The sequence below is a fragment of the Phyllopteryx taeniolatus genome, chromosome 6, assembly GCF_024500385.1.
Source record: "Phyllopteryx taeniolatus isolate TA_2022b chromosome 6, UOR_Ptae_1.2, whole genome shotgun sequence".
NCBI lineage: Eukaryota > Metazoa > Chordata > Actinopteri > Syngnathiformes > Syngnathidae > Phyllopteryx > Phyllopteryx taeniolatus.
This window is the reverse complement of record NC_084507.1, coordinates 1,395,900-1,423,619: the sequence shown is the minus strand read 5'-3', so window position 1 is coordinate 1,423,619 and position 27,720 is coordinate 1,395,900. Positions and strand designations below refer to the sequence as shown.

The following is a 27,720-nucleotide window of genomic DNA, read 5'->3' as shown; positions in this document are numbered from 1 at the left end:
CCAATTGCGGTAAACATAGACAAACAGCTATTCACCCTAACATTCACACCTATGGTCAATTTAGAGTCTTAAAAATCCCCGTAAAGCAAAAATTCTTCGTCTTCTTCTTCTTGACACACCACAGGGAAGAGTGTTGTTAACAACCCTACTAAGTGTGAATGATTTTTAAAAATCTGCAATTTTATAAAATGAGGCTTCAAAATCAATGAATAATCAATCAGTTCTCTCTGCTCTGGAACACTGTGGGTGTTCCTGATAAAAGTGCTTAAACCACGCCTAGTTCAACTTTCAATTGTCAATCATACCACTACATCTAAAATGTTTCTTATGATGAGCCATGCTCTAAAAATCAGGAAAACTGAAATGGTGAAAAACAGTTTCACGCTATATCCCTACAACTTAGTACCACAGAATTCTCATCCTTTTCACATTTTCAGCAGTTATCTTAAAACATCTTTAATGTAAAACCCCAATTCTAATGAAGTTGGGATGTTGTGTTAAACATAAATAAAAACAGAATACAATGATTTGAAAATCATGTTCAACCTATATTTAATTGAATACACTACAAAGACAAGATATTTAATGTTCAAACTGAAAAACTTTATTGTTTTTAGCAAATAATCATCAACTTCGAATTTTCACTTTCCAAAAAAGCTGGGACAGGGTCATGTTTACCACTGTGTTACATCACCTTTTCTTTTAACAACATTCAATAAACGTTTGGGAACTGAGGACACTAATTGTTGAAGCTTTCTTCAAATTCTTTCCCATTCTTGCTTGATGTACAGCTTCAGCTGCTCAACAGTCCAGGGTCTCTGTTGTTGTATTTTACGCTTCATAATGCGCCACACATTTTCAAATGGGAGACAGGTCTGGACTGCAGGCAGGCCAGTCTAGTACCCGCACTCTTTTAGTACAAAGCCTCGCTGTTGTAACACGTGCAGAATGTGGTTTGGCATTGTCTTGCAGAACTAAGCAGGGGCGTCCAGGAAAAAGATGTTGCTTGGATGGCAGCATATGTTTCTCCAACACCTGTATGTACCTTTCAGCATTAATGGTGCCTTCACAGATGTGTAAATTGCCCATGCAATTGGGACTAACACAGCCCCATACCATCACAGATGCTGGCTTTTGAACTTTGCGTCAATAACAGTCCGGATGGTTCTTTTCCTCTTTGGCCCGGAGGACACGACGCCCACAATTTCCAAAAACAATTTGAAATGTGGACTCGTCGGAACACCGAACACTTTTCCACTTTGCATCAGTCCATCTTAGATGAGCTCAAGCCCAGAGAAGCCGGCGGCGCTTCTGGGTGTTGTTGATAAATGGCTTTTGCTTTGCACAGTAGAGTCTTAAATTGCACGGATAGCGCCAAACTGTATTCACTGATATTGGTTTTCTGAAGTGTTTCTGAGCCCATGTGGTGATTTCCTTTACACATTGATGTCGGTTTTTGATGCAGTGCCACCTGAGGGATCGAAGGTCACGGGCATTCAATGTTGGTTTTTGGCCTTGCCGCTTACATGCAGTGATTTCTCCAGATTCTCTGAACCTTTTGATGATATTATGGGCCGTAGATGATGAAATCCCTAAATTCCTTGAAGTTGTACGTTGAGGAACATTGTCCATAAACTGTTCGACTATTTTCTCCCGCACTTGTCCACAAAGAGGTGAACCTTGCCCCATCTTTGCTTATGAAAGACTGAGCAACTCGGGGAAGCTCCTTTTATACCCAATTACGGCACCCACCTGTTCCCAATTAGTCTGTTCACCTGTGGGATGTTCCAAAGAGGTGTTTTATGAGCATTCCTCAACTTTCTCAGTCTTTTTTGCCACCTGTCCCAGCTTTTTTGGAACGTATTGGAGCCATAAAATTCTCAGTTAATGATTATTTGCTAAAAACAATAAAGTTTATCAGTTTGAACATTAAATATCTTGTCTTTGTAGTGTATTCAATTAAATATAGTTTGAACATGATTTGCAATTCATTGTATTCGGTTTTTATTTATCTTTAACACAACGTCCCAACTTCATTGGAATTGGGGTTGTAGTTCCAAAACCCAGAGCTGTCAAATGTTATGGAGCATCCATATTTCGTTACGGAAATCACTGAACGTTGACTCGTTACGGCCGTAACAGTGATTGTTCCAGATATTGGAAAAAGAAATCCAGAGTCTGACATTACCGACGCATTCACATTGAACAGATGCTTGATGCATGCAATTTTATTACGCCCCCCGGCTGCCAAGCCACAGAGGCTAACGTTTTCTTTGCGTCCGATGTCAAAGCATTGTAAGTCATTGATCATCGCCTCCATAGTAGCGAATAAGCTACACTTCTTACCATCCTTCTTACAAGTGTCACGAAGGGAGGAGGATGATTGGATAGGCAAAGACGACGTCAAAGACATGCTAATTGCTAAGCTATTGTTACATGCAGTCGCAAAACATCAAAATAAGCGATTTGGTGATACAGTTGACTTGTCACATAGGTCTGCTGGAACCGCGTTTTCGCAGAGAGTAACCAACTTTGAACAACAAATAACAGGCCAATTAATATGTGTTTAGAGATATAAATATAAAATAATACACCGCACACTTCACCGCAAGAACTAAAGGGTTAAGGCACCCAGAGGGCGCCTAACCCGCTAGTTTCCAATTTCCTTTTAAGCTATTTTTTTTTCCAGTGCATGTCCACCCCCGCCCCATAGAATTTATGGATATAAAATAAGTGTTTGGGATTTTGCTCAAGTTGCAACCCCCTTGCTCTATGCACTTTAGGTAGACTATTCCATTGCCGCCGTACTACAACCTTATTGATAGCATGTAGTTTTGCTAGGGTTTTCAACACATGGAAATTTAGGTTTTTTACCTCTCCTAGTAATAAAAACCATTTAAAAACTGCATTTTGTGTTCAATTGTGTTGTCTGACTAATACATTTGTTTGAGGATGGGAAACATTTTAGTGTGACAAACATGCAAAAAAAAATAAAAAAATAAATCAAGAAGGGGGCAAACACTTTTTTCCACACGCTGCTTCTATGCTTCTGTAAGAGTGTTCCTGCCTTTCTGACTTGATTTGAATTTTTGAACTTAAGCAGTTAGTAGGCAGTAATTTTTAATGTTCGTTAAAATAGCAGCAATTTCAAACATAACTTTTAACAAATTATGACTAAATTCTGTTAGATTTGTGAACAAACAATTTCTCAATGGAGAGTTTTATTATTGTGAGCATGGCATGATTATTGCTGGAGCAATAATAGCGTTTTGGAGGTACTGCATACGAATGTATGTGAATTAGATCCACAGGGATAGAAGTGAATGCTAATATATGATGTCAAGATGTCTTCACAAAGCCTGTGGGGAAACGCACAGAAACTATTAAAGCCTATTGAGGACTCGGCAAGCAAGAAAAAAAGAGAGGTTTTTCGGTATTCCTGTTTTCACCTCTTCTCCCCACCTGTACCACCAACCTTCCTGCATTGCTGTGAGCTTTTCCACAATACCGCAATAATTATCGTACATTGAGATTAATGCCATGATAAAATCAAACCATGAGATATAGCAAACATTTGAGTGCACTTGGCGAACAGGATAAGCCTTAAAAAGTTAACTTTGAGCCCTGAAAAAATATGTTCAGACATTTAAGCTTTTATTTACAATAACTTTGTAGTGTACTGGGCGTTTTAGGCCACGAAAAAAAGGACAAAACAATTATTTTGTACTGTACAGTAATATGGGTTCATATGGCCACATAAAAAAGTGCTTCGATATAACGGACAATCAGCTGTAACAGACGACCCCCCGCCCCTATTAGTCTGTTAAATAGAGGTTCCAGTGTATGGGTAAGCTTGCACCGGTATGACATCATCCATTTGCCCCGCCCCATAGTGAACACCAATAAAACCAAGTACGTTGTGAAAAGGCCTTAGGACAAAACAAACTGTGTGTATTTTTTTGTCTTTTACAGCTGTGTATCCCCACATAACAGAATGGCGCGTCAATAATGAATCTGCTCAATCAATGAGCATCCTGCAGTGGAAGATGTCACCAAAATGATATCAGCTCAGCACCGCTTGGAACCCCGGCTGACTAGGTACTAGAAATAGTATGTTTTACTTGTTGTACCTGCTTTTGCCAATGGAAAGGCAACAATCACTAGTACAGTCTTGCCAAGCTGAGAAGGTACTGTGCAGTGGAAAAGGGGTTAATTACAAAGGAAAACACCTGATGTCAAAAAAATGGAACATGACAAGTAGAATACACAACAGCAGTTACATGAAATATGTGTACAGTGGTACCTTGCAGGGCTTGAGACTGCGACCAAATTGGTCACATTTGTGGCCTTTTTTCCACCTTGTGCGATTAAAAATTTCAACTTGTCGCACTTGCGCGAGTGCATGTTTTAATGGTTGAAAGTCACCTTTTTTTTCCCCCACTGAAATCTCCTCCTGCACGCTCTCCAAAAAATAGAGAGTGCCGTCTCGTTAATAGTTATGAATTCCATTTGAGTTAAAAGTGACCCACAGCAATATGATTGGCTGCCTACAGCAACATAATTGGCTGCTTCTTCCAGACAGGACATCCACTATTAGCCACAACGCCATAGGCCAGTACACCATTGTGTCTGGCCAGTGGCCACCATGTACCTACAGTCCCCTCCAAAAGTATTGGAACAGCAAGGTCAATTTGTTTGTCTTTGTTGTATACTGAAGACATTTGTGTTTCAGATCAAAAGATGAATATGAGACAGAAGATCAGAATTCCAGCTTTTATTTCGTGTTATTTACATCTTGATGTGTTAACTCAGGACAGAGTACCTTTTGTTTGAAACACCCACAACTGAAAACATTGGTCGTACCAGCACACGATTTGGATAGACCCTTTTTTGGGGATATACAGCATGACCATGCATGCTGATGAATAGCTGTCTGGATTGGCATACCGTAGTTTTATGAAGATTGAAAGTGACTCAAGATATGATATCTGCAAAATATTTTACTGGTAACAAGAAGTTTGGCTGCAACAAGCAGTGGCTGATAACACAGGTCAATTATTTTATATAGAGTGAATTCTGAAATCATGAAATCATGGTTAAACTATAGTGAATTAACAGAATGCTGACCTGATCAACACTAGTCAAACATGATTAAACTTAGTCTGCAAAAACTTTTTCTGAGCCGCTTCTCCTCACTAGGGTCGCAGGCCTGCTGGAGCCTATCCCAGCTATCATCGGGCAGGAGGCGGGGTACACCCTGAACTGGTTGCCAGCCAATCGCAGGGCACATACAAACTAACAACCATTCGCACTCACATTCACACCTATGGGCAATTCAGAGTTGTCAATTAACCTACCATGCATGTTTTTGGGATGTGGGAGGAAACTGGAGTGCCCGGAGAAAACCCACGCAGGCACGGGGAGAACATGCAAAATCCACACAGGCGGGGATTGAACCCCGGTTCTCAGAACTGTGAGGCAGACGCTCTAACCAGTCTTCCACCGTGCTGCCCAAGCATCAACTTTTCATTTGAAAATATGTGTCGTCGATATCGTGAATTGTCATGGACAGGTGTGTTTTTTTGTTTGTCCTGCTTGACCAGTCATGGTCGCAAACTGCAAAGAACTCAACAGTTGTGATTTCCCTCTCTATTTATTCCCGGCTTTTTCATTTGCTGTCAGGCCAGCCGAAAAGTTGACGTCAAGGCAGCCACTACGATTGTTAATAGTGTCTTACCGTGCCATGCCACCTCTCCGCTAATGTGCTGAGAGGGCCAACTTCAAAATAAAAGCTTCATATATTACTACATTGGACATCCATGCCATTTTAGGCTTTTATTTTGAAGTTGGCCACGGACCGCAGTGCCCGCCCTTAATGAAGCCTTAACCATGTGTTCGCCCGCTGGTGGCTGGCTGACTAGGTTGTGGGCACTGCTGCACATGAAGGACTTCTCATATACAGCAGTGCATTTTAAATGTAAAAAAAAATCACCGACAATCAGGTTCATTTAATTGTGGCAGCCAAAATCACGATCACGATTAAAATTCGATTAATTGTCCAGCCCTACTCACAGTCATATATTATTCATCCTCGACAAAAAATGACTAACGTACTGAGCGGTAGAACAGCAGAAGTCCATTCGTCTTCGTTTTTCTGCATGACTGTACTATACAGTAGTGCCTCCCGGTGGCCAAGGCGGGCAGAACTGAACGCACAGCACACAAGTTGTTGAATGCTTTACATTCTATTTAATTATTTTATTATTCTGGGGTTTTAAGAGTACAGTATTATAGAGTGCTTGCATTTAGTGTTCCAATAATTTTGGTCCAAAAAGACCAAACTTGTTTTTGCACCGGTGTGACACTGAGCATTAAAAAGAGATGCATGAGGCACATCTGACACGTACCACATTCACATTGTCTTTGTAAATTTGTCAAGATTTGGTTGCTTTATTAGTTTTGGGTGTTAATATTAACAGTGGTTATTTTTTTACAATGTATGACAGTTAAATCATCCATCCATCCCTTTTCTGAGCCGCTTCTCCTCACTAGGGTCGCGGGCGTACTGGAGCCTATCCCAACTGTCATCGGGCAGGAGGCGGGGTACACCCTGAACTGGTTGCCAGCCAATCGCAGGGCACATACAAACAAACAACCACAATTTAGAGTTTTCAATTAACCTACCATGCATGTTTTTGGGATGTGGGAGGAAACCAGAGTGCCTGGAGAAAACCCACGCAAGCACAGGGAGAACATGCAAACTCCACACAGGCGGGGCCGGGAATTGAACCCCGCTCCTCAGAACTGTGAGGCTGACGGTCTGACCAGTCGTCCACCGTCCCGCACAGTTAAATCATACAGAGTAAAAATATCCTGTACACTCAATAAAATGTTATGAAGACAACAGTTTGACCCAGGAACAAATCAGGTTGACCAGCATCGTAGAACAGATTGTGTTTGACCTCAAAGGTTACACTGTACATTGTAATGCACATCAGGAATCAAGTCAAAAGATGGTTGGTGGCCAAAAGACAAACCTTTTTGAAGTGGTCAACTCAAAATAAGTAACATTATAGCAGCGTGTGGAGGAGCCCATCTCAAACTGATTCAGCAGTGAGAGTGTGGCTCTAACAAAAACCTACTATGCATCCAGTCTGATTTCATTCAAAAGATTTAGTCGGTTGTTGCTTTTAAATTTACTGCTCAAAATAAAACAGATTTACTTCCATCTCATATCAGGTTTTTAATTAGTTTGTATTTATAAGTTATATTGATCACATTATTAGGTGACTGACTACGACTACGACTTGGAATAGCGATCCAATGGCACTAGACTCGAAAATATTTTGAGAAAGCACATCACTGTAGCCGATTTGGAAAGTTCAAATCCCGCTAACGATGGAAAGAAATATGGAAAATTTAATTAAAAAGCTGTTGACATAAATTGATGAATCTGAATGTTTTTAAAGTATTTAAATTTCCACCCTTTATTCATAAACAGGACATTATTTCAAATTGACAGTGCAGAAAATGCTCAAACATAAACTTATTATGATTCAGTTACCGGTTTGGTCCATAATCTAAGGAAATAACCAAAAATATTGATAACTGCCTTCCAAAATAAAAGATGTTTTGCAAATGTCTTATTTTGATGAAATACAGATAATGACTATGATTATTATAAATATAATTAACAATATTTACTGTTGGGCGGCATGGTGGCCGACTGGTAAACATTATAGTGGGGAAACTATGCAAAAATTTAAGAATTTGACAAGGGGGCCAATACTTTTTCACGGCACTGCAGATTCATTAAACACTCTGGAAAATACTTTTCTCTAGGAAAATTCCTGCCTGATTTTGACATGAAAAAATCATTGCCATTGTTTCTTGATTGTTGCACAACATTATCGTTTCTAGACATGGTGAATTTGGGTTTTTTGTTTGCTGTAAGTACATCATCAAAATTATACATTTTTAAAAATTAAATACTTCACTCCGAGTGGGTGTAGTGCATCTCTATAACGTTTCACTTTTTGAATTGAACTACAACTGAACTAAGTTAAGCTTTCTGAAATTATTCTAATGGTGGACGACCGGTTAGCACATTGGCCTCACAATACTGAGGGCCCGGGTTCAAATTTGGCCTCACCTGTGTGGAGTTTGCATGTTCTCCCCGTGCCTGCGTGGGTTTTCTTTGGGTACTCTGGTTTCTTCTCACATCCCAAACACATGCATGGTAGGTTAATTGAAGTCTCTACATTCCCCGTAGGTGTAAGCGTGAATGTTTGTTCGTCTATATGTGCCCTGCGATTGGCTGGCCCGCCTGTCGCCAGTCAGCTGGGCTAGCCTCCAGCACGCCCGCAACCCTAGTGAGGATAAACGGTACGGAAAATGGATGGATGGACACTATTCTAATTTATTGAAATGTACCTGTATATCAGAGTGAAAACTGAATCCCTGAATCTAGATAAAAATGAGTGCAATAAAATAAAACAGGATAAGCTCAGAGGCCAACAGCAAGGCAAGGTTGATGTAAGTAGAAATTGGGGTAGCAGAGACTACCGAAATGAATATATATATATTGCAGCATCTTGTGCTGAGCAAGAAACTGTGTTAAGAAATCTCAGTGAACAGACAGTATTTGGTCTTAATAGAACCACCAGAGTATCAGCAATGACCAATAGAAGCCTTCTTTCTTTTACATGGGGTAACCATCTCCCGGCTCAACTCCAGGGCAGGGTAGGGGGCTTGAGCTGATGCGGTTGCTAAGCTAGCCACGAGCAATAGCTGCCATAGCAGATGAAATGCTGCGGATCTACAGAGGACAGCCGTGTGGCTGATATGTGACACATCAAGGAGCGCCAAAACACCCAATCAATAATGTACGTCATTTGAACCACATGACCCCCCCGTCATGTGCCGATAAAATGAATAACAATTCCAGATCTCTTCCTCAGATTTGTTCTGCCGGCCACCTCTTCTGACGCCTGGTATCGTTCGTTACAACTTGATGCAGGTCGCAATATCACTATCGCTGAAACTTGCCTGGACAGACACACGCACACACACACAGATCAATCAGGCTATTTACGACTAACCACTCGCTCTTTCCACTCACCAGAAGGTTGGCCATTAGAAAATCTTACTAATAACGCCATGGAGGTGGCGTTAATAAGCTAATCTTACAGGACACCCCATGACGTGAAATCAGGGTGACAGTCATTGAATCATATTACGCGTCTTTGGTCCTGTAGTTACATGAGACTGTCAAGTCCGACTAGTTACCGTGTTATACTGTCGAAGCAATATTTTGCATCACAGTCAGTCTATTCTCCAGTGAACATGCCCCATCCGATGAGCAGCGGTAGAGATGACAAGAGGCCGGCTGACAGCGACCACTACCGTGATGCGACCGATCGCCAAAGCCCCTCATTGATTGTCAAGCCTCGTGCGCAAATATTCAAACGCGACTATGAACACAGCAGCCCATGCTTCATGCAGGTGTATGATCAAGAGGGGAAAACGAGACCGGCTATTGCTTACCTCAGGTGGTGTGTCGAACCAAGTTCCGCGTAGCAGCCATGTTCGGAACCCCACTTTCCCCCCGTCCACAAGAACAGAGCCCCCTCCCCAGTCGCCCGTCTTTCGCCAGAGAAATCCCAAAACACGATAGAATACACTAACGATAAATCCCGATGATATCGAATCCTGGCTAAATCTTATTCTTCGGAGATCTTTATGGAGCGTTGTCGAAAGGGGTTGTTAACCGGCGCAACTCATTTAGTCTTGCCTTAGGGGAGGTGGGTAGCCCACCGCCTTAACCACGGACACCTCGAACCGCTATCCTGTCAGTTCGTCAATGTAATCTTCTCGGCCGTTTTTTTTTAGTGGACACACACGATTTAACAATTCCACGGCAATAGCAAGAACTAACTGGTTCTGCAACACCGTTAGCATATTTTAGTTAAGTGAAGGCTGGCTAGCCCTGGATAGGTATTAGCTGAAACGCTAGCTAATAAAGACACTGACATTGGAATTAAAGTTGAAGACAACCCGCGCACTCCTGACTGCTTAGCCTTTGGGAGTTAGCCAATGGGCTGGTTAACCATAAAAGCAAAAATTTTGGAAAAACTTCCCTTAATTTGGGCAGGCAGGGCTAACGCTAGCTGTGGGCTGTCCAGCCCATCCGTGATGCTAATATCGGTCGAAGGAGAGGGGCTGCATTGGGGGCGCACTCCCGATGCCAAGCAAGCACGGTCCCGCGCCTTCCACAGAAATTTCCCACAAAATGGCTGCCAAAACAAATCCACGGCGGAGAGTTGCAGGAGTCCAAGAAATTATTTCTGGAATAACGCGTTCGCAAAACCGTTCGAAAAAGTGTCAATGTAAATTGGAGTGTTTGAAATAAAGTTTGAAAGCAGTCAGAAGCCTGCTTAGGTTCATTTCGCAAATTGAAATGTAAAACCAATCAACACGTCCTCCATGTTGGAGGTCATTTCGTCCCAAAATAGTGAGTTGTGGCCTTCGATCTTGTTGTCGCGGCTCCGCAGAGATGACGAGGAGGGCATTAGGGCACGATCTTCATGGACGTCTTCTGTACCTCCACTGACTGAGCTTCGAAATCAACTTGTATTGGTAAACTTCACATAAGCAACATTCCAGTACATGAAAAGCAAGTTTTATTTACAGTGTAAAATGTATATGTCCTTGGACAGACTCAATGAGCTTTCGTCAGATATTGACAAATGGAATTGAATATTGTTATGCAATTAATTAATTTATTTTTTTCCCTCTCTAAATGACTAAATACTTGTCAATTGAGACTTGCGACGACAATTATTTTCTTAAAATTAACTCTCTCTTCACAGGGATAGTTATGGCTGCACCACCCTAATGATCAGGTTTAAGTTATAAAAACTCGAAAGGGCTTCAACACTTAAGCTGCCATCTACACAGTTAACAGTCCTTTTTAAACTTGGTAATATAATCATGTACTGTACCAAACATAAGTACATTCTCGGGGCTCAGAAGCAAAGGACAAAAAACAAAATGGAGAATTATATTCAGAAAAGGTACGAGAGATACTTAAAAAAAAATATATATATATATGTACTGCTCACACAAACTCATCAACTCGTGTGTGTCCTGAAAGAAAGTCGAGTTGTTGTGCAGTCACAAAAGCAGCCAAAACAGAGAAGTGTAAATAAGCAGATGGCGGTTGAACATGGTACAGTTGCCCCTGGGTTCCGTCAACATCTCATTTCTTCTGTTTTGGTGGAGGTCTGAGGAAGAGTAGAAAAGGCAACATGAAAAACTGGTCAATTGAGATATAATTTTGAGATCCACCTCCAAATTGCTGTTGAGCTCTGGTAGCAGTAGTAAAGTGGCATAAATACATGACGATTACAGTGGTCGAGGACAGTATTTATAGCTGTAACAAGTATGTTAACCCTTCGGAATTACCTACAACCACAATTCCAATGAAGTTGGGACATTGTGGTAAACAAATAAAAACAGAATACAATGATTTGCAAATCATGTTCAACCTATATTTAATTGAATACACTACAAAGATAAGATTTAATGTTCAAACTGAAACTTTGTTTTAGCAAATAATCATTAACTTATAATTTTATGGCTGCAACACGTTCCAAAAAAGCTGGGACAGGGTCATGTTTACCACTGTGTTACATCACCTTTTCTTTTAACAACATTCAGTAAACGTTTGGGAACTGAGGATACCAATTGGTGAAGCTTTGTAGGTGGAATTCTTTCCCTTTTTTTGGTTGATGTACAGCTTCAGCTGTTCAACAGTCCGGGGTCTCCGTTGTCGTATTTTACGCTTCATAATGCACCACGCATTTTCAATGGGAGACAGGTCTGGACTGCAGGCAGGGCAGTCTAGTACCCGCACTCTTTTACTACGAAGCCACGCTGTTGTAACGTGCAGAATGTGGTTTGGCATTGTCTTGCAAATAAGCAGGGGTGTCCATGAAAAAGACGTTGCTTGGATGGCAGCATATGTTTCTCCAAAACCTGTATGTACCGTTCAGCATTAATGGTGCCTTCACAGATGTGTAAGTTACTCATGCCATTGGCACTAACACAGCCCAATACCATCACCCATAACAGTCCGGATGGTTTGTTTCCTATTTGGCCCGGAGGACACGACGTCCACAATTTCCAAAAACAATTTGAAATGTGGACTCGTCAGACCACAGAACACCTTTCCACTTTGCATCAGTCCATCTTAGATGAACTCGGGCCCAGAGAAGCCGGCGCCGTTTCTGGGTGTTGTTGATAAATGGCTTTTGCTTTGCATAGTAGAGTTTCAAGTTGCACTTACGTATGTAGCGCCGAACTGTATTTGCTGACATTGGTTTTCTGAAGTGTTCCTGAGCCCATGTGGTGATATCCTTTACACATTGATGTCAGTTTTTGATGCAGTGCCACCTGAGGGATTGAAGGTCACGGGCATTCAATGTTGCGCTTCGGCCTTGCCGCTTACATGCAGTGATTTCTCCAGATTCTCTGAACCTTTTGATATTATTATGGGCCGTAGATGATGAAATCCCTTGCAATTGTACGTTGAGGAACATTGTCCTGTTCGACTATTTTCTCACACACTTGTTCACAAAGAGGTGAAGTTCGCCCTATCTTTGCTTGTGAATGAATGATTGAGCAATTCAGGGAAGCTCCTTTTATACCCAATCATGGCACCCACCTGTTCCCAATTAGCCTGTTCACCTGTGGGATGTTCCAAACAAGTGTTGGATGAGCATTCCTGAACTTTCTCAGTCTTTTTTTGCCACCTGTCCCGACTTTTTGGGAACGTGTTGCAGCCATAAAATTCCAAGTTAATGATTATTTGCTAAAAACAATAAATTTGATCAGTTTGAACAGTAAACATCTTGTCTTCGTAGTGTATTCAATTAAATATAGATTGAACATGATTTGCAAATCATTGTATTCTGTTTTTATCCGTTTAACACAACGTCCCCACTTCATTGGAATTGGGGTTGTAGATTTCTGCATAAATTGGTCAGAAAATAGGATCTGATCTTTATCTAAGTTATAGGCAATAGACAGTTTTCTTAAACTAATACCACGCAAACAAATAGTAGTCGCAAACATCCAGGCGCTCTTAACAACTTCAAATTTGTTTTTTTTTGGACAAGTGGCTGCCTCCATGGTGTCCACCGATGAGATCCATTCATGTTTAGGGTTTTAACAGGTTTTCAACAGAGATGTTAGCATGTGCCGGATATTTCACTTAAGTCTTTAGCTGACACTAATTGACAAATCGGCGTCACGGTGGACGAATGGTTAGAGAGTCTGCCTCACAGTTCTGAGGTCCGGGGTTCAATCCCCGGCCCCGCCTGTGTGGAGTTTGCATGTTCTGCCCTTGCCTGCGTGGGTTTTCTCCAGGCACTCCGGTTTCCTCCCACATCCCAAAAACATGCATGGTAGGTTAATTGACAACTCTAAATTGCCCATAGGTGTGAGTGTGAATGGTTGTTTGTTTGTATGTGCCCTGCGATTGGCTGGCAACCAGTTCAGGGTGTACCCCGCCTCCTGCCCGATAGCAGCTGGGATAGGCTCCAGCGCGCCCGCGACCCTAGTAAGAAGCGACTCAGAAAATTGATTGATAATTGACATTGAGCATTCCGTGCTGTGCTCTTCCAGTCATCTTTACTGAATGGCCACTCGTAGGGTGAGTAGCAACAGTGCTGAACTTTCTCCAAAGGCATGGTTCACATTGGGCAATTTTAAGACTAGAAAACTTTAAACTGGTGGTGGTTTTTTGTTTTGTTTTTTTAATAGGGCAGGCCAGCTTAACCACCGCCTCCAATCTCGTCACGTTGACTGGACTGTAGGTTGGCTGCCTCCGATTAGCTATTGGAGAAGTTATTAGCCTAGATTAGTACTTTTGTGTGCTGCATATTTCCAAAAATGTTTGTAAGCAAGCCAATCACATTTACATATTGCAATAATACATAATTAGAGGGTGTTACTCTGCCCATGACTTGGCAGCTAGGCTGGGTAAAGATCAGTCATTTTCAAGCAATGGAAACACCATGTTAAAGCTAAAGAGCAGGGCTACGGCATTGCTAGATGCAGATTGGTGTTAACCGCACTATCAGCGTTAGTTTTAGATAACCGGCACATTTTGACCAAAGCATGTGAGAGATTTTGACAGCTGGGATCTGCTTAAAATTGCATGTCTCCTTTTAATGTTTATTTCTCAATGAGTAAGACTACTTACTTCAATATAAGTTTTAAAATTAAGATTGCAGAGCTGCCAACCTATAGAAATTAACTTCCCAAACAATTTGTCCAAATTTCCATATTTTCAAAATTTTGTCAAGAACATTACCATAGGACCGTTATTTCAGTATATTTTGTAATAGGAAAAAATGAATTTTCCATACTGTTCAACTGCACAGCAATCACTCTGTAATTGTAATCATTCATAAATTATGGCCTCAAATATGTTACTTTGTTTTTATAGCATCAACCTTGTGATGGCAGACGTAGTTGCAGACTGAATCAAAGTGTATGAAATTTTGACGTCAGTCAAAAATATCTGTCTGATTAATTTACCAATTCTGTTTTCAACCTTATTTATTTTAAATTCAATTAAACGAGATTAATCAGATCTCAAGGTAAATTAAAACTCAGCACTCTATTTTGCAAACAAACAAAATTGGTGATAGATTGAATGGGATAGTTTATGCATGGACAGTTTAGATTTGTATTATAAATTTATATTTCCGATATCCACTATTGCTACTGAAATGATGGAAATTTCCCCATTGAGGGACAAATAAAGGTTATCCTATCTTAATTATAAAGATTTATTATTAATAATATACTTTTGATCTGACCCCGTTCTCAGAATGAGTCTTGTGAGGCCGTGAATTATTTAACATTTATATCTCCAGATGCGTATGAGCCTTGTTATTTTTTTGTTCTCTCTTCTATAAGGCGGTTCCAGCCAAACCTACAGTACCATCAGAAAGTATTCACACCCCTTCACTTTTTCCACGTTGTAGACTTATTCTAAAGCAGATTTAATTTATTATTATTTTTTTTAAATCTACATAAAATATCCCATAATGACAAAGAACATTTTCAGACAATGTGCAAAGTTATTGAAACTGTAAACATTTAAACAATGGGGTACATAAGTATTCACACCCTTGGCTTAATTTGTTGAAGTACATTTGGCAGCAATCACAGCCTCAAGTCTTCTTGGGTATGTCTCTACGAGCTTGGCACACCTATTTTGGGGCATTTTCTCCCATTATTCTCTGCAGATCCTCTCAAGGTCAGTCAGGTTGGATGGGCAGCGTTGTTGAGCAGCCATTTTTAAATCTTTCCAGAGATGTTCGATTGGATTCAAGTCCGGGTTCTGGCTAGGCCACTCAACGACATTCACAGGCTGCTCCTGAAGCCACTCCTTGGTTATCTTGGCTGTGTGCTTTGGGTCATTGTCCTGTTGGAAGGTGAATCGACGCCCTAGTCTGAGTTCCTTAGCACTCTGGAGCAAGTTCTCTTGAAACATTTCTGTATATTTGGCAACTGTCATTTTACCCTCTATCCGTACTAGTCGCCCAGTTCTGATACCAGAAAAACAGCCCCACAGCATAATGCTGCCACCACCATGCTTCACACTAGGGATTGGTGTTAGCCAGGTGATGAGCAGTGCCTCTTCTCCAGATATGACGCTTGCAATTCAGGCCATAAAGTTCTATTTTGGTTTCATCATACCAGAGAATTTTGCTTCTGCAGGTCTGAGAATCCTTAAGGTGCCTTTTGGCAAACTTCAAGCGGGCTGCCATGTGACTTTTAGTGAGAAGTGGCTTCCGTCTGGCCACTCTACCATAAAGGCCTGATTGGTGGAGTGCGTTAGCAATGGTTGACCTTCTGGATGGTTCTATCTCCGCAAGGGAACACTGGAGCACAGCCTTAGTGATCATAGGGTTCTTGTTCACCTCTCTGACCAAGACCCTTCTTCCGCAGTTACTCAGCTTGGTCGCACGACCAGATCTCGCGAGCGCCCTGGTGGTTCCAAACGTCTTCCATTTCTGAATAATCAAGACCACAGGGCTTTTCGGGACCTTCAATGCTGCTGAAATTGTTTTGCATCCTTCCCGAGATTTGTGCCTTGACACAATCCAGTCTGCAGACAATTCCTTAGACTTCATTGCACACACATGCACTGCCAACTATGAGACTAGACTTTACACCGATCTGATCGGTTTCAGCCGATAATTAGCATTTTATGCCGATTGGCTTTCATGTCACAATTCGCCGATCCGATAAATGCCGTCGTAGATCGGCTCAGCAAAAGACATTTACTCCGCGTTGCCGTTGCGTATGAATCCAAAAGCTAGTTTATTTTTGGCCTTGTCACGTGTCTTGTGGCATAGTACTGTAAGTATCTGATGGACTATAAAGTTTTTTCATTCTTGTCGGTGAAAAAACACATCTCTGTGGGACTATTTTTGCAGTTATTTGCAGTCTGTGCACAACTGAAGTATGTTGTGGGGAACGTCATCTACATGCTTCATCAACAAATTTGATCGGGCACCTGAAGAATTTACACAAGCAGGAAAATGCCGCTTTCAAGCAACGCAGCGAGGGAAGCCAAACTGACACAAACTCTGGACAACGCCGGTCCATATAGCCAGGACAGTGAGAAAGTTACAGTAAGCATGTCATTAACAGTATTTATTAAATTAATTTAATTGCAATATGGTAATTGAATTACAGTAAGTTAGCACCCATTATTTCTGTCATGTTGTAATAATGGTGATTTGATCTAAACGTATGTCAGTGGCCAATCCTTGAATGCCCCCTCGAGGTCATTGATGTTTTAACTTTTGTCTAAAATGCTAGAATACTTTAAGATACTGAGTATAAAGTACACAAGTATATACAATAAATGAACAAGTCATGTAAATGGACACATTGCTCCATCTTGTGAACAGATCGGTTGTTTAAACTTGGATCGTCGATTTTTTTTCCCTCTCTCTTTCAGAAAACTATACTCAAATCCGCTTTAGAATAAGTCGAAAACAGCAAAATGTGAAGGGATGTGAATACTTTCTGGTGACACTGTATGTGACAAGTGTACTGTGTACATATTTCGGTGTTTTGTGACTTCATGACACGATAGCTTAGCAATTAGCATCACACTTTTCCGTCTTTTCCTACCCACTCCTCGATCTCCCATCATGATAATGTAAACGATAAATGTAAGAGGCGTAGTTTATACTAAGAGGGGGGGGGGGGGGGGGGGGGGGGGGGTTCCATTCTGTAACATTTGACAGCTCTGGGATTGCATTTTTCTTGATTGGTCTTTTCTGTTAATTACTTTGGTCAGTCTAGGCAAAAAAGGTGATTCCCAACCATGGCAAGCTATGGCATACGAGTGTGCCGTGAGAGATCATCAGGGGTGTCGTGGGAAATTCTTAAATTTCACTTAATTTGTCATAAAATTATTAATTACAATATATATATAGATATATATATCTTTTTTTATCTATGCCAGCGATTTATAGTGACAGGTAAAACAATTAAAGGCTCTTCCATTAGAAAGCAAAAGGTACAATAAACCGGTGTAGCCACGTTACCATTCATACAGCAATTAGTCATGGCCTCCTGCTAATACCGTAATTTCTCTTGTATAATGCACATTTCCCCCCCAAAAATAGTGCTCATTACACATGGGTATAGGGGAAAATGACTCACATTTTATAAATGTATGCCGCCATCTAGAGGGTATGAAAATGCTGTACACTTTCTTTCCAATATGCCACCACCACCTAGAGGCTATGAAAAAGGTGTAGCCTACACTTTCATTCCAATATGGCAGGAGTACGTACGACTGCATATATGTACAGTTGTGCTCATAAGTTTACATACCCTGGCAGAATTTGTGAATTTTTTAATTTTAGTTTATTTTTCAAATACGACTGACTGAACAACAACCATCATTAATTTCTATATGGTTATGTTTTGTTTAATGATAATGCTTTTCTGAAATGCTTGACAGTTTAATTTGAATCCCATTAAAATAAAATTAAGTGTGTTTCGCCTGGTCCTTCATGTTTTCTTTAAAGAATTGTACACCTTACAAATTCTACCTGGGTAATCAAACATGAGCAGAGCTGTGTGGTTTTTCATTTACTAAATAAAAGTAGAGCAAGTAAATAAAAAGCATTACGTGTTCAAATAAAGTGTTTAACTTCAGTACAATTATTTTAAAAAATTAACAAAATACAGGTATTTCATGTTTTGATCATATGGGTAGAAGCAAAATCATGCATTGTAAAAATTCATTTTACATAGGTAGAAGGGTTTTCCAGAATTTTGAGGTCAACTTTGGGGGTGCGCATTATACACGAGAAATTACGGTGTATCAGCTTTGTGATCAGAGGACCAGATTTCACAAAGAGTATGTAAATTTGTTCGTCAATTGAGATGAGATCATTATTTGAGTATTCACACTTGGTGACATTTTTGTTTGGTGGTGTGCTGCGAGATTGTTCCTTATGTAAAATGGGTGCCTTGGCTCAAAGGCTGGGAAACACTGGGCTAAAATTACTGTGCTTAGGGTATACATGCACTAATGCCATGTGAGTCTGATAGCTGCTAAATTCTACTTAGAATTTAACAGCCTTTATGCAAGTCGATAAACTTTTACATTAATAGAAGTAATCAAGCTTTTACAACCCTATCAGAACAATACTACAAAGCTATAAGAGGACACAAACATGAAATGGGAAAAATCTGAGTGAAAAGCAACCATTCAGATAGACCAGTCAAATATATAAGCCAAATATATATAGCCAAATATTTTCAGCTATATATTTGATGAGAACATTAAGCCTTACAATGGGTCCACCAGATGGCGCTGTTAAACCCAGTTGCAAAGAAAATGTCTGCAGTAATGTTAATTGTCCCTCCATATGCAAAGTAACTTGAGAGAGGAGCAGTATGCTGGTCGTGTACCTGTAGATGCCCACTACCACAGCATGGTCTCTTTCATAGGGCTCCAGTGTGAGCTGTTCCTGTGGTTTCATATTCTCTGAAGTCATCTTCTTCACTTCTGAGGCAAACACAGCCTCTGGGGCAGCTGTTGAGTCTATACAGTTAGCCTGTTTACATAAAGTTGAAAGAAGTCTAAGTATTGGGCTGGTTTTACATTCTGCTGTGTTAACTAAAAACCCAAAAGGAGTTTGACTCTCCCCCTGACCTTAGCATTTCGTGAGGCACTATGATACAACCCTCCTGTAACTTTACCAAAAAGTGTCAGTATCACCCACGTTTAATAAGCAATTGTTAGCAAGTCAGATAGCCTTTCAAATATAATTGTAGTTTAAAAATTATAGCTAACTTTAACTCACATTTCTACCAGTCCACAACACACATTGCAGGAAATGTTTTCCATCTTTTATCTCATTACAAACAGCATAACCTGTTTGATGTTGACAAGTCAATAACTAGGTGGCGATCAGTCTACCTTAATGGAGATAACAAAGTGTCCTCCATTCTTCAGAAAGTTGTGAGCATTCAAAGCAACAATCCTAGTCTGGTCCGGCTGGGCTACATCAGCGAAAATTACATCCACCATGCCTAAAAAGCAACACAGGATATTTTACACAAGATAACGGCATTATACTTTATTATTTCTTAGCGATAACAAAACCCTAGCAAAACTACATGCTATCAATAAGGGTGTAGTATGGACGCAATGGAATAGTCTACCTAAAGTGCATACAGCAAGGGGGTTGCAACTTGAGCAAAATCCCAAACATTTATTTTGTATCCATAAATACAGTGGGGTGGGGGTTGGACATCCACTGGGGGAAAAAAAATATCTTAAAAGGAAATAATTGGAAATTGACAAAATCTTTAACACACTTCAAAATATATTTCACTTGCAAAAAATGTACTTACATATGCAGACAAATGGCTTTAGGTAGGTTAATAGTGGTATAGCAGAGTCTACTTACCCACCAACATTCTGTATTTGTGTGGGTGACGAGCATCTTCAATGATGGGAATGATGTTGGTCCGTTTCTTTGCCACATTAAGAAGATCACGACCTGATCTGTGAGAAAACTCTACAGCATACACCAGCCCTTCCTGAAACACAATATGTTGTATGGGTATATGGTGTCGTGCTAGGAAAGACTGAGTCACCGATTCGGATTATCCGCAAGTAGGGCTGCTTGATTATGGGCAAAATAATAATCAATTATTTTTATCAATATTGTAATCACGATTATTAGTCACGATTATCCTTCATGTTATTTTTATTGCACTACTTTTCAAAAAATATGTAACAGTTTTCAGTGCAAAAATATTTTGTTTTAAATACGAAGAATAGATAAAAATAAAAAATAAATGTAACCCCCAAAAATTCTACTTTACCAAGGGCTAACTGAATAAATATACTACTACAAAGTGCAATCACAAATTGTAACTTAAAGGAAATAAATACCGTTAATGCATAAAATGCAATAACATTAGGCTGTAAGTACCTACTTTTTATTTGTAAATCCCCATCAAGATAGTGAATTGTCAAGGAGAGTAATCGTCGTTCTGCGTGACTAGTCAGTTGGTCAGCGTACACGGTCACAAACTGCAAAGAACTCAACAGTTGTGACTTCCGTCTCTATTTACCGCTGCTGTTTTTTACTGCGGTGAGGCCAGCCGAAAAGTTGGAAGTCAAGGCAGACGCTACAACGATTGTTAATAGTGTCTTAACGCCTCTCCCCGAACGTGTCGAGAGGGCCAACTTCAAAATAAAAGCTCCATTTATTACTACATTGGACATCAATGCCATTTAAGCTTCTATTTTGAAGTTGGCCACTGAGTGCGGCCAACCCATTAACACCCATTCACTGCCAGCCTTTCCAGTTAACATGAATATTTTACTTCTAAATGAGTCAATGGCAGTGAATGTGTTAAGCCTTAACTATACGTTCGCCCCCTGTTGGCTGGCTGACTAGGTTGCGGGCACTGCTGCAAATAAACCACATTTTAGATGCGGCAGTGCCCGCATGTAAATAAATTGCAGGCGATCAGTCTCATTTAATTGTGACAGCCAAAATCGCAATCACGATTAAAATTCAATCAATTGTGCAGCCCTATTCACAAGTTTCCTTTGGAAAAGAAAAAAACAAACCCCAAATAATAATTTAATTTTGACAAGAGCTGCAATCCTGCGTAACTTCCTTTGTTTACTTCCACAGCCCTTTTGACTTACTGCACATGCGCAGTTGTATAGTAGCCACTAGCTAACTAGCGGCTAATGTACATAGTTTTATATATGTACTAGACTTTACGCCGATCTGATTGGTGTTATCGGTATCGGCCGATAATTAGCATTTTATGCGGATCGGCTTTCATGTCATAAGTCGCCGATCCGATTAATGACATATATATATATATATATATATATATATATATATATATATATATATATATATATATATGTGTGTGTGTCCCCGTTAAAGCAATACTGTAATTAAAAGTAATAATTCCTAGACTCACCACTGCCAGTTAGCTCAGTGGTTTGGGGGGGGGGGGGGGGGGGGGGGGGGGGGGGATGAGCACCAAACAACCTCTGGTGCTCATTTTAGGACCAGACCTAAATTTTTATGTGCAGCCCTGGTTATGGGTTAGATTATGTATGAACTATATTTGCTTCCATTGAGTTGGACGATGTGATTGCACTCTCTAACAGCAAGTTATTCAGTTAGCCCTAGGTAAATTTAAAACCTTGAGTAAATCTTATATTTATTATCTAGCATTTATTCGTAGTAAAAGTTTCTTTTTACAATGAAAAATGTACATATTTGTTGAAAAGTAGTGGAATAAAAATACAGATATGTTCCCTAACGAAGAATAATCGTGATTACAATATTGATCAAAATAATAGTGATTATCATTTTGGCCATAATCATCACGTCAGAGTTCAGTGGGATTCCGCGTGTCGCTCTGTGTGCAGCTAGTTTAGGAGTCCCATGTAAATGCTGACTGATTGATTACATGACAGATGTTTTCATCAAGACATAACTTCATGTCAATATTTCAAGCTTCTTTTTTAACACAAAGAGCAAAACATTTGAACATCCTATTCCTTATTTTATATTATTCACCTCACATTTATTTGTGTGTGTGTTGCAACAATGTGATAGAGGGGTAGCACTCACCGGGCCAACAATGTCAGAGACATGAGACACTGTTGTACCAGAGGCAGCCCCCAGGTACATGACCTTCGCTCCAGGTTTGATATGGATCTGGTCAACTCCTCCCAAGATTGCTGCTGCCAGCTTAGAACGGAATGGATTCCATGCTCTGTATTCAATCTTGGTCTCTCCCTCCTAATGAAGAGTAAAAACAAATAATGCAGATGTAACGTAGATTAGGATACTGCAACAGTAGTGGGAACAATGCCCTTCAGTCTCACCTCCACACTCATCCTCTTCTCTCCATATACAGATTCTCCAACAACCATGTTCTTGGTCACCAGAGCATCCTCCTTCCCCCTGCAGATGAACACTCCTATAGGAGTCAAACAACAGTTAACAAGGTCGATGAGATTAAAAGCATCTTTTAGAACTCTCCATGGGCCAAATCACTGCATTTATGGATACAAACAGGCAATTTTGAGGTGGTGCTGCAATTACAATGCGAAAAATATGCCAAGCCGTAATGCTATGCAGCAACAGCTTATCGCAGGAGTCTCCTGATATTTGGCAAATACATTTATGAAGCGTCTTAAAAAGGGCCTTAAGGATTTTTTTTCCCCCAGAAGTGTGCAAGTAAATGCACATACAAGATGGAAGACTCAGCATAACATCCACTAACAACCCAGGTGAAATTTAGCCCCTGCGTGCATGCAAAGCTCTTCCCTCAGTCAAGATGAATAACTTCACCATACTTTATTGACCTAAGTTCCTATTTAAACAGAGGTTTGGTGGCACCCTGTACCATTTAACTCATTCCCTGCCAATGCCGTCTAAAGACGTCAATGCCTTTTTTTAACGTGGATGGGGGGTTCTTGTGCAGTTTATGTGTGATCGTCAAGCCTCTGGATAACTGCAATGAGGATTGGATACCAATACCAAAAGGAGGGGGCGGGCCAGCGGGGTACAAGTGACAATGAGAAGAGAAACAATGGCGGAAAAGAGAGAAGACAAAATGAAAAAACTTTTGGTACTAGAAATGTATTGTACCAAGGCAAGAAAAATATTCCTGTGACCGACAGGAATGACTCCTTAGGTCATGCGGGGAATAAAGTATGACGCTCCGAGCTGATCACTTTGTTCCTAAGCTGTCGCGCAAAATCCCGGCCCATACATATGGCGAGATGCTCCAGGGCGCTTGCTGGCTGATCGTCTGCCGACCACGATTTGAATAAATGGGATCCGGAATCGTCAGAGAGTGAACTCACTTTTGGAGAACCAGACGAGCTTCCTCAAATGAAGATCGACGAAGACTAAGGTAACTCATTTGCAGCTCGCGTTAGCTATATTTAGCGAGCAAACGCTCCTTCAATTCACATTACAATGTAACATCTGTTGCCAGCACTGATTTGAATTTTCCATTTCGTCCATCTTGCAAAAATTCAACACCCGCGAATCGAGCATCTTTTAGGATTGCGATGTTTTTTTAACCCGTGCAAAACACGGCATCAATAAAAAGTATTCTCTTGTAATCATATGTATTTTTTAAAACTTACAGGTTATACATCAAGCAGACGTTCGACTTGAAAATTCTCCTAGTCATGCTTTTTTTTAACCTATCCCCCATTATTTAATGAAAAACTATTTTCTGTTTTTGAGCTCTTCTGGAATCCCCCTAAGATGCAAAGTAACTACAGTGCCAAACATAATAGGTACATAAGTATTCACACCCTTGGCTTAATATTTTGTTGAAGCAATCACAGCCTCCAGTCTTCTTGGGTATGTCTCTACGAGCTTGGCACACCTGTTTTGGGGCATTTTCTCCCATTCTTCTCTGCAGATTCTCAAGGTTAGTCGGGGTGGATGGGCAGCATCGGTGGACAGCCATTTTTAGGTCTTTCCAGAAATGTTCGATTGGATTCAAGCCCGGGCTCTGGCTGGGCCACTCAATACCGATTGGATTCAAGTCCGGGCTCTGGCTGGGCCACTCAAGAACATTCACAAGCTGCTCCTGAAGCCACTCCTTTGTCATCTTGGCTGTGTGCTTTGGGTCATTGTCGTGTTAGAAGGTGAATAAACGCCCTAGTCTGAGGTCCTTAGCACTCTGGAGCAAGTTCTCTTGACAAACTTCTCTATTTGGCAGTTGTCATCTTACCTTCTATGCGGACTTGTCGCCCAGTTCCTGCAGCAGAAAAACAGCCCCACAGCATGATGCTGCCACCACCATGCTTCACAGTAGGGATGGTGTTAGCCAGGTGATGAGCAGTGCCTCTTCTTCTCCAGATATGACAGTTGCAAAAATTTCCATTTTGGCTTCAGACCAGAGAATTTTGTTTCTGCAGGTCTGAGAATCCTTAATGTGCCTTTTGGAAAACTCCAAGCGGGCTGGCCATGTGCGTTTTAGTGATAAGGGGCGTCCGTCTGGCAACTCTACCATAAATGCCTGATTGGTGGAGTGCGTTAGCAATGGTGACTGGATGGCTTTCCTATCACCACAAATGAACACTGGCGCTCCGCTCCGCCTTGGTGACCATAGGGTTCTTGGTCACCTCTCTGACCAGGGTCTTCCTTCTTCCCTTCTTCCTACTCAGCTTGGTCGAGCGGCCAGCTCTAGGAAGGGCCCTAGTGGTTCCAGACTTCTTCCATTTCCGAATAATTGAGACCCCAGTGCTTTTTGGGACCTTCAATGCTGCTGAAATTCTTTTGTATCCTTCCCCGGATTTGTGCCTTGACACAATCCAGTCTCAGAGGTCTGCAATTTCTTCGACTTAATTCCTTGGTTTCTGCTCTGATATGCACTGCCAACTAAGAGACCTTATATAGACAGGTGTGTGCCATTCCAAATGACATTCAATCAACTGAATTTACCACAGGTGGACTCCAAGTTGCAGAAGCATCTCAAGGATGATCAGTGGAAATCAGACTCACCTGGGCTTAAGTTTGACTGTCATAGCAAAGGGTGTGAATACTTATGTACCCATTATGTTTGAATGTTTAAATTTTTTCTAAATTTACACAAATGTCTGGAAATGTGTCTATACTTTGTCATTGGGACATTTTATGTAGATTTTTCTTTTAAAGAAAACTATACTCAAATCATCTTTAGAATAAGTGCAACATAGCACAATGTGAAAAACATGAAGTGGTGTGAATACTATAAAAGGGTAATAGAAGAAGTTTGAAATTACATTGAACTGTTTTTAGATCATTGTCGTATATTTACAATTTAAACGATTAAAAATAATTACAATATACACTTTCATGGGGTGGGGCGGCATCATTTATTCACGTTGTTCCGTCTATTCTCAGCGAGGCTTGGTCTTTATCTTTTTCTAATAGCAGGTGATTACTGTACATTTGTTTAATACATCTAGAACACAGGTGTCAAACTGGTGGCCTGGGAGCCAGATCCGGCCCGCCACATCATTTTATGTGGCCCACGAAAGCAAATGAGTGTCCACTGTGTTTCTTGTGAAAATATTAAAATTGCTAATTGTCTTCTCTTGTAATGACGTTGAGACATCGGAAGTATTTTTTTTACCATTCCCCTTTTGAAATGTAATAGTTGAAAATCATGTTTTTATAGGCTTCTGACTTCAAAACTGATTAGCAATCAATTTGTTATGTATGTATAGTTGAAAATCATGTTTTATAGGCTTCTGACTTCAAAACTGATTAGCAATCAATTTGTTATTTATGTAATTCTGAGGCGATAATTCATTTACGTGTCCCACAAAAATGAATCTGACACCCTTGTTCTAGACAGATGTATTATCTTTCAAATAAAGACAAAACTAATCACCGTCTATAGCCATGTCACTGACTGCACTGACTAGGTTTACATGGTTATTGGAGAAATTAACATGGAAAGTCAGCTATTCATATAAACGTCAGTACCAGAAATATTAAACCTAAATAAAAAAAATATGGGGAATAACCTTCATGCCTGTGTGGTTCCACCAAGACTCTCTTTCCTGCTCCAAAACCTCCTCGGCCACCCCTTCCTCTTGGGGTACCTCTGCCTCCTCCCCGGCCCCTGAATCCTCCGCCCTCTGGAGATCTGAATCCACCTTGTGAAAACAACGTTACATCTCATGTTTACATTGTCAAATCATCTATTGGACCAAAACATACACAAATGTGTGCAAAAAAAAGAATTGCAGTTGACATTTAAGGTTCCATTGTATCCTCTAAAAAGGCCAAAGAAAAGGTTGAATGTCTATGTGTAAAGCAAACGCATGTACATTTGTACACTCATCAGTGTCTGGATTCACATTAAGGTTAATTGATTTTAGAGAACAGACAATGTACATGTAATTCCAAAGGCTTACCTCTTCCTCTGAATCCTCCACGGCCTCCTCGGTCACCGAATCCTCCTCGTCCTCCGCGGTCACCGAATCCTCCTCGTCCTCCGAATCCTCCTCGTCCTCCGCGGTCACCGAATCCTCCACGTCCTCCTCGACCTCCTCGGTCACCGAATCCTCCTCTGCTCCCACCACCTCGGGGACTGAACCCTGTACAAGGAGCCCAGACAGTGGGATATCAGCAGAAATCACACACTTGCATTTGGATCGTGTTTCAAAACCTGCAAAAGGCAACATTTGCACATGACCATATAAATAAAATAAATTGTGCTGTAGATACGCAGAAATATTACGTGCGAAGATAAAGGTTATAAATGAATAAGAAAATGTATTTAAAACTTGTTAAAAATCTATTATTTTAGAAGTGTGTCTTTGCAATGGATAAAATGTATTTAATTTACTTTCTGAAAATAAAACTTGGGTGACAACCGTACCTCTATCAAAACAATTTAGGCTCAGTTCTCATTTTGGGTTACCTATTACGTATCAAGAACAAAAAGCAAAACGTTCTGTAACCAATAGTTAGTTGAGAATGCGGTTCAATGTAAAGGCACAACAAATTAGTATCGATCCACGATGCTACTACGAAGATAATTACACCCATCATAGTACTGTTCCTTTGTAAGTTTAACACGTATTTTCGTAAGAAAAAGACATTGGCAGTGTATTTGAGTGTGGCTTCCGTATTTGTTTGTTCAGACTAGTGTTGATGAGAAGTGCAACACGTGAGTGGTGGCATCATGGCGGATCAGCACAGTTCTAAATCTAGCAGCAACCAAATCATGTACAATTTCTCAAGTACAGTGCATCGTAGCAGACAAAAACATTTATAGGTACATTGAAACGTTTCTATATCAAACTTCTATTGTTCAGTAAGCTTGACGAGGACGGAGGGCCACGTGTAACTTCGCATTCGGATAGCATTTTACGCACAGGTTAATAATAGTATCAGGCATCAAGTTCCAAAATACAATTTTCTGTACCTGGCTTCATGTTGCGCTATGCGTTTACAGAATTGAGGCGACGCCGAAGTCTTGTGTGTCTTCTTCCCCAGTACTTTAGCGAGTAGCACGATCAAACCTCAGCCACATGTGCTGTGCGCCTACACCGGAAGAATAGCACGACTTCTTCCGTTGTTGAAA

At 40.6% G+C, this 27,720-nt stretch overlaps 2 protein-coding genes across 3 annotated transcripts in view; both read right to left on the bottom strand.

The window, feature by feature from the left end:
- Positions 1-10,273, bottom strand: part of dyrk1b (dual-specificity tyrosine-(Y)-phosphorylation regulated kinase 1B) — a 109,151-nt gene extending 98,878 nt beyond the window's left edge. For both annotated transcript variants that reach the window (XM_061777556.1, XM_061777555.1), the window contains exon 1: positions 9,547-10,273. The gene's annotated coding sequence lies outside the window, so the exon portion shown is untranslated. The remainder of the gene's footprint in view (positions 1-9,546) is intronic.
- A 392-nt stretch (positions 10,274-10,665) lies between these two features.
- Positions 10,666-27,720, bottom strand: fbl (fibrillarin). Its single transcript, XM_061777562.1, has 9 exons — positions 27,562-27,720; positions 26,546-26,728; positions 26,153-26,284; positions 22,496-22,590; positions 22,239-22,409; positions 20,031-20,163; positions 19,538-19,650; positions 19,027-19,172; positions 10,666-11,285 (listed from the first exon to the last, which is right to left on the bottom strand). Exons 1-9 carry the CDS (start codon positions 27,569-27,571, stop codon positions 11,261-11,263), a joined length of 1,008 nt encoding a protein of 335 aa, XP_061633546.1. The 5' UTR covers positions 27,572-27,720; the 3' UTR covers positions 10,666-11,260.